The sequence below is a fragment of the Bubalus kerabau genome, chromosome 17 (assembly GCF_029407905.1).
Source record: "Bubalus kerabau isolate K-KA32 ecotype Philippines breed swamp buffalo chromosome 17, PCC_UOA_SB_1v2, whole genome shotgun sequence".
In the NCBI taxonomy this organism is placed as follows: domain Eukaryota; kingdom Metazoa; phylum Chordata; class Mammalia; order Artiodactyla; family Bovidae; genus Bubalus; species Bubalus kerabau.
Window position 1 is genome coordinate 6129063 of NC_073640.1, and position 7643 is coordinate 6136705.

A 7643-nucleotide genomic window follows, 5' to 3' on the forward strand; every position below is an offset into this window, starting at 1 on the left:
TGTTCGCGCGCAGCCAATGCGCAGGCGCAATACGGGGCCTGGCTCCGGCGTCCCCAGGAGCTTTACCTGAATCCCTGCAGCTTCCTGTTCGCGCGCTCGCGAGAGAGCAGCTTTTTCGGCTGCCCGGGGAGAGCTATGGCGGAGGCGATGGAGTTGGGCAAAGACCCCAATGGACCCACTCACTCCTCGACTCTGTTCGTAAGGGAGGATGGCAGCTCCATGTCCTTCTACGTGCGTCCCAGCCCGGCAAAGCGCCGGCTCTCGACGCTCATCCTGCACGGCGGCGGCACTCTGTGTCGCGTTCAGGAGCCCGGGGCCGTGCTGTTGGCCCAGCCCGGGGAGGCGGCGGCCGAGGCCTCGGGCGACTTTATCTCCACGCAGTACATTCTGGACTGCGTGGAGCGCAACGAGAAGCTCGAGCTGGAGGCCTACCGTCTAGGCCCGGCTCCGGCGGCCTACCAGGCCCCAGAGACGAAGCCCGGGGTCCTGGCCGGGGGCGCCGCCGCGGCGGAGCCTGAGCCGCAGTCGCAGGCGGGGCGGATGGTCTTCACGGACGCGGACGACGTGGCCATCATAACCTACGTGAAGGAACATGCCCGCTCGGCCAGCTCCGTCACCGGTAACGCCTTGTGGAAAGCGATGGAGAAGAGCTCGCTTACCCAGCACTCCTGGCAGTCCATGAAGGACCGCTACCTGAAGCGCCTGCGGGGCCAGGAGCACAAGTACCTGCTGGGGGAGGCCCCGGTGAGCCCCTCCTCGCAGAAACTCAAGAGGAAGGCTGAGCAAGACCCGGAGGCTGCTGATAGCGGAGGTGAGGTCTGCGGTCGCCGACGCGCGGGTGCTCCGCTGTCACCGGTGTGCTCTGGGGGCGGGGGCGTCTCCCCTTCCGCGGGGAGTCCATGTGGGCGTCTTAGGGGCATCGCCCGGCCCCTCTCCTTAACCCCCTTTGCCGTCCGGGTAAAGTTTGCATCGTTTTGTAATCTCTCTTTAAACGTCTGGGTAAAGTTAGCATCATTTTGAAATCTCTCTTTAACATGACATGGCCCGAGATTCAAAAGAGGCACAAAGAGTCTGTGGAAAATTCACCCCCCTCTCCTTTCTTTTCCCACCAGCTATCCAGTTTTTTCCCCCCAGAGACAACCTGTATCTTGGGTATCTTTTCAGAGATATTTCACAGACTCGTTTTAAACAATGTTTCTTATGGCTTTAGGTAGATTCAGTATAAGCCAGTTTTAAAGCCATGCTAGTCCAGTTTGTTTTCATATCTTGGCTTAAATGAATGCATATTCACAGAAGAAGGTTCTCGTCTATTGGAAGCCGCTTCCTAGTTTCCCTCGGGTGAGGTGAGTTTCTAACGCAGTTGAACTGAGTATTGGTTTTCCGACGTGGTTAGGACACAGGGCATAGCTGTTGAGATGCTTCTCTTCTGATATAATCGGTATTGAGCTTAAACTGTCGGACACTTTCGTTTATGGTCATGCTTCCTTCACTTAACGTCTCTTTCCTTGTGTGACTATTCTGCATAACGGTTGAAGTCTGGGGAGGTAAAATCTATTTTCTCCTGTTCAGTATGCTTCGTAGGAGTTTTGTTTTTGGTAAAGTGACACTTGAGATTCATTCAACAGATATTTGAGTGCCAGACTCCTACCTGCTGGGTGATAACAGTATATAAAACTCCCTGCAGTCATGGAGCTTAAAATGCTAGCTGGGCAGTGGTGAATGCTCTCAGTTCAGTTGAGCTGCTCAGTCGTGTCCAACTCTGCATGGACTGCAACCAGCCAGGCTTCCCTGTCATCACCAACTCCAAGTACTGTAGAAAAAAATAAAAAGGGTAAGGGCTGGAGAAGAGGTTTTCTACAGGGTAAGAGGGGAAGTTCGCTGTCATAAGCTCATACTTGAGCAGAGATCAAAGGAAGTGAAGGAACTAAACAGGTGGTTATTTGATGAAGAATGTTCCAGGTTTTGGGGGTATTAGGTGGAGTATGGCTGTTGTGTTCTTGGAGCAACAGAGATCAGTGTGACTGGAATGGAGTAGGGAAAAAGGAGAATTTTTGGAGAGAGGAAAGGGCTATGTGTATGGATGAAGAAGATCATATATATATTATAAATATATATATATTTTATATATAAATCAGTGATGTAGAGATGACTGGTAGACTAGTTGGAACTTGGGATGAAATTAAGCTGGACTCACCCTATGCAGTGTTTTCATGTTCAGATATTTAAATATAAAAATTAAGATCCGAAAAGGACCAGGAAAGGATGTGGATGAATAGCCTTTTTAATAGCTGTGTGTTGTTATTTCTGAAGCCAGGAAGACTAATAAAAAAACTTATATATTTGATTACTTAAAATTTAAAGCTTTTCATGAAGTCAGAGGGCAGATTGGAAAAATATATCCATTACATTGCAACAAAGCAAGTTTCCTTAGTGTTTCCCTTTGAGGGCTTGCTGAAGTTAGTAAGTAAAAGAGAAACTAGTAGAAAAATGAGCAAAGGAAATGAAACAGGACGTTTTCAGAAGAGGGAATAAATAAATGGCTAATACATGCAGAACTGTTAAAAAATAAATTAGACATTGATCAGTGGACAGGTACAAGCCATACCTGGGCTTCTGACCCATGGAAACTGAAATAGTGTGTGGGGTTGTGGTTTTTTTATAAAAGTAAATCAGAGCAAGGCAATGTCATATTTTATCTGTTAATTATTTCAGCATGTATCTCTAAAATATAAGGCTTCTTTTTAAAGTTTTATATAAAATAAAAGACTTATTTTGATGTACAGTTAGGTATTTACTTTTTTATGGTGGTAAAGTATACGTCAGATAAAGCTTACAGTGTCCGCGGTTTCTAAGCTCTTCAGTAGCACGGAGTGTGCTGCGGTGCACTTGTCACCACCGTCCATCTCTAGAGTGCTTCTTCCCAAACTGAAGTTCGTACCCTCTAAACACCAGCCCCACGTTCCTGCCTCCCCCTGGCAATCACCACTCTGCTTTCTGTCTTTATAAATTTCATCTCTCTAGGTACCTCATGTAAGTGCAGTCATAATGTATTTGTCCTTTTGTGTCTGGCTTATTTCATTTAATATAAGTGAAAGGCTTATTTTCAAGTCTTATCCATGTTGTAGCATGCGTGAGAATTTTGCTCTTTTTAAGGTTGGATAATATTCCACTTTACGACCACATTTTGTATATCCTTTCATCCATTGATAGACACTTAAGTTGCTTCCACATCTTGGCTGTTGTGAATAATGCTGCTGTGGTATGGGTGTACTAATACCTGTTTAAGACTACGCTTTCATTTCATTTATTTATTTTTTTTAATATTTTCAAAAGTGGAATAGCTGGATCATATGGTAATTATATGTTTAATATTTTGAGGAATTGCCATACAAGTTTTCCAGTTAGGTGTTTTAATACATGTATAGATTTGTATAACCATCACCATAATCAGAATACAGAAACAGCTTCATTGCAAAACTCCCTCGAGTTGCCCCTCCGCAGTCAGTTTTTGTTAAGTGGAAAACAGCAGAGTTAAATCCTCAGAGAACAGAGTAAAAGGAGAACAGGAAGGTGTTTAGCTTAATGAGGCTCTCCTTTCTGTAGATGGTATGTAGTGGACTGTGGTAGACTCCTCAGATCCATCTTCAGCTGGGCGAGGTTCTGTCATTTTATGCTAGCGTCCAGTGACTAATCTATGTGGTGTTATTGGCTCCCTTTCCCCAATATGGTCAACTCTGAAGGGCCTTGCTAGCTCCATACTTCTCCATGGTTTCAGTTGAGGCCTTGTTGGAGCTCTTTCACAGCTCAGCTTCTCTCTCTGCCCGCTAAGCACTCCCTGATCAACACATTACACGGCAATCTCCATCTCAGAATCCGATTCCCAGAAAACCCAGTTTATGGCAGGTTTTTTTTTTTTTTTTTTGCAAAATTTATATAAATACAAAGCAAAAAAATGAATTAAGCTTGAAGAGTATTTTTTATTTTATACATGAGAACTTAGGAAAATTATCATTATTTTTATTGTACAACTTTTCAGTAGCAGGCTGAAAAATTAGAAATTATTGAACATGCGTGTCTTATGTTTTTCTCACCCTCTGATCAAAAACCGTTAGGGAAAAAAGTGCAGCCTAACTTGTGGCCCAGAGCTAATTCTAATCTAGTGCTATTTTCTTTAACAGAACCACAGAATAAGAGAACTCCAGACTTGCCTGAAGAAGAATTTGAAAAAGAAGAGATCAAGGAGAATGAAGCAGCAGTCAAAAAGATGCTTGTAGAAGCTACCCGAGAGTTTGAGGAGATTGTGGTATGTTAATTAGAAATCACTTTCTCCCTACGTAATGGCACCCCACTGCAGTACTCTTGCCTGGAAAATCCCATGGACGGAGGAGCTTGGTAGGCTGCAGTCCATGGGGTCGCTAAGAGTTGAAGACGACTGAGCGACTTTACTTTCACTTTTCACTTTCATGCACTGGAGAAGGAAATGGCAACCCACTCCAGTGTTCTTGCCTGGAAAATCCCAGGGACGGGGGAGCCTGGTGGGCTGGCGTCTATGGGGTCGCACAGAGTCGGACATGACTGAAGTGACTTAGCAGGTTCTCCTTTGAAAGTGGTCATCCCATCTGTCCTTTTTATACACCTGAGGCCCAGAAAGGTAAGAGAGTTCAAGATGGAGGAGGAGGATGGAAAGTGGGACTGACCCAAGTTCCAGGTACGTAGCTTTCAGAGTTTGGTAGGAGGCTTGAAGGAGGGGGAGAGGGAGAAAGGGGAGAATGATTTTTCAGCAGTACAGAGCATCTCACTTTGAGTACTTTGATCAATAAGGTTTTCTAAGTTAAGACTGTGGATTTATCTTTTTAAAATACTTTGTGCTTCTCAGGTAAAAGTAATTTTTTAAGGAGGTTAATTTTTTTATTAAACAATTTTAGCTCTCTGTATACTTAGAGATTTTTTAGCTCTCCATGTTCAGTTAATTTCTGATACTTTGTTGAAATCCCATATTTAATCATAGTAATAGAGGAAGGCAACCATAAAATAATTTTAAAAAAATCCAAATTATATGTGCAAATTTCTCTAAGAAAAAGAATCTTATTAATTAACTTTTCTTACTAACACCAAGAAAAATGGTTAGGTCTTAGTCTAAATCACGAAATAGTTTAAAATTCATTTAGTTTAAAGTTGGCTCATTTTTCCCAAGCTTTCAGGTACTTCGACAACTCTCGGACATGGCCTACATAGGTCTTTTCTCACATAACATTCTTTGCAATGTGCCTAAATGTAGTGGAGCGTGGAGGCCCTAATATATTCATACAGCAGTGTTTTTTGAGTGCTTATTATGTGAAAGCATTGGTAAACACTGAGGATGTAGTGATAAGCAAAATACAATTCCTGACCTTATGGAGCTCACAACCTGAGAGGGAAGTCAAATTTTTAACAAATAGTCTAATGCATACATGTATACTCATATATATGTGCCTGTATATGCAAATCGGAGAAGGCAGTGGCACCCCACTGCAGTACTCTTGCCTGGAAAATCCCATGGACAGAGGAGCCTGGTGGGCTGCAGTCCATGGGGTCACGAAGTCAGACACGACTGAGCGACTTTACTTTCACTTTTCACTTTCATGCATTGAAGAAGGAAATGGCAACCCACTCCAGTGTTCTTGCCTGGAGAATCCAAGGGGCGGCAGAGCCTGGTGGGCTGCCGTCCATGGGGTCGCACAGAGTTGGACACGACTAAAGCGACTTAGCAGCATATGCATATATTTTTCACATTCAGTGTAGCTTCTAATGTTCTTTGGAATACCATAATTATACATACACATATTTATATGTATACACATGCACACATAGACACATATATACCATATACTCACACTCCTGGTTACTCTATGGCATATATATGTGTGTGTGTGTATGTATGTATGTACACATGCATGTATACACACATCTAGCATGACTAAATGTAAGAAGGAACATAACACATTAGAGGAACTGAAGGAAGTCCAGTGGAATGAAAGGGAAAGGAGGTGGTAGTTGGGAGAGACCAGATATTTTAAGAGTAAGTGTTTGTGACTTCGTTATTATGAACTGGTTCTATTCTTCACTTTGTCTAGGTGGATGAGAGTCCTGATTTTGAAATACACATAACAATGTGTGATGATGATCCATGCACGCCTGAGGAAGACTCAGAAACACAGCCTGATGAGGAAGAAGAAGAAGAAGAAAAAGTTTCTGCACCAGAGGTGGGAGCTGCCATTAAGATCATCCGGCAGTTGATGGAAAAGTTTAACTTGGATCTATCAACAGTTACACAGGCCTTCCTAAAAAATAGTGGTGAGCTGGAGGCTACTTCCTCCTTTTTAGAGTCTGGTCAGAGGGCTGACGGGTATCCCATTTGGTCCCGACAGGATGACTTAGATTTGCAAAAAGATGATGAGGCTACTCGAGATGCATTGGTCAAAAAATTTGGTGCTCAGAATGTAGCTCGGAGAATTGAATTCCGAAAGAAATAATTGGCAAGGTAATGGAAAAAAAAGTTGGGCAGATAAGACATTAACGTTTTTTTGTGTGACCACTGGACTTCAGAAATTTTTACATTGGAACTGACACTAATCTTTTGACCAATTTTGTTGCACTGTGAGTCCTAGATTTTCTACTGAAGCAGAGTTGCGTTCGGTTCAGTTGCTCAGTCGTGTCCGACTCCTTGCAGCCTCATGGGCTGCAGCACGCCATGCAGAGTTGTATAAGAGGATGGAAATAAAAGAAATGGGATATGTTTCGATCTCTTCCTGGCAGTATCAGTGTGTTTATGAAAGGAAAATTGAGAACAGAGAGATTGGTTTACATAGTAGTGACCGTTTTCTGGAGTGGAATCCCTGCTATATTGGTGATAGGAGCTAGTCATGAAGTCAAAGAAGGAAAATTAGATGGGTCTTGTGAAAGCATGAATAAAGAGCCTCCTGTCTTTTGGCAGAAGCTCCTCTAGATTGTGATAGATTACAAATTGAGAATCTAGAAATACGGAAAAATTGAATTACAAGGCCTTGAACATGGACTGTCCCAAACTCTTGTATCCCTCAGTGAGCTCTGATTTCTGGGCTGCTTTGAAAACCCCATGTTTCTTTTGCCAGCTCGATATTTGGGAACCCTGTTCCTTGGCTGTTCTTTTCTTTGGGTCTGCGTCAGTGAAGTCTCTAGCATGAGTTTCTTTACCTATCATCTAGTTTGTTTCAGACACACACTACAAGAGAGTCTCAAGAAAAGTCTTACTTGTTTACTAGTAATGTCTTTTTATTTATTGAAGATCGTTTTGTGCTAAGAATTGTGTTAGATTTAAAAATTGGAGGATTAATTCCTCTTTGTTGTGTTGATTTCATTGTTGAAAATAAATAGAACTTTGTATTTGAGTCTCCACAAAGTGTTTTCTTTGGTTGTATTCATAAAACCTTTTAGGTATAAAAGCTATAAAGGAACTAACATTTTTGGCTCTTAGTAATTAGAACCAATAAGAGGTTCCATTTAGAGCTGATAGGCCATTGGAAAGAAGCTATTTCTTCTGAATGGAGCAAAGAGAACTGTGTCGAGGACTGTGAAGATGGCATAACCAGGTGAACTGCTGAGAGCCAAAGTGGAGAGAAGTCAAT

At 42.8% G+C, this 7643-nt stretch overlaps 1 protein-coding gene across 1 annotated transcript; it reads left to right on the plus strand.

Annotated features, from left to right (window-relative positions):
* Window position 1: 1 nt before the first annotated feature.
* On the plus strand, window positions 2-7402 carry TERF2IP (TERF2 interacting protein). Its single transcript, XM_055554374.1, has 3 exons — window positions 2-811; window positions 4179-4303; window positions 6114-7402. Exons 1-3 carry the CDS (start codon window positions 136-138, stop codon window positions 6510-6512), a joined length of 1200 nt encoding a protein of 399 aa, XP_055410349.1. The 5' UTR covers window positions 2-135; the 3' UTR covers window positions 6513-7402.
* The last annotated feature ends 241 nt before the right edge of the window (window positions 7403-7643 follow it).

Bases quoted from the DNA above. Each gene is read 5' to 3' on its own strand.
- TERF2IP (XM_055554374.1), top strand. From the start codon at position 136: ATGGCGGAGGCGATGGAGTTGGGCAAAGACCCCAATGGACCCACTCAC. The intron at 812-4,178 runs GTGAGGTCTGCG...TTTCTTTAACAG, and splicing joins GGAGGCTGCTGATAGCGGAG to AACCACAGAATAAGAGAACT. The intron at 4,304-6,113 runs GTATGTTAATTA...CACTTTGTCTAG, and splicing joins GAGAGTTTGAGGAGATTGTG to GTGGATGAGAGTCCTGATTT.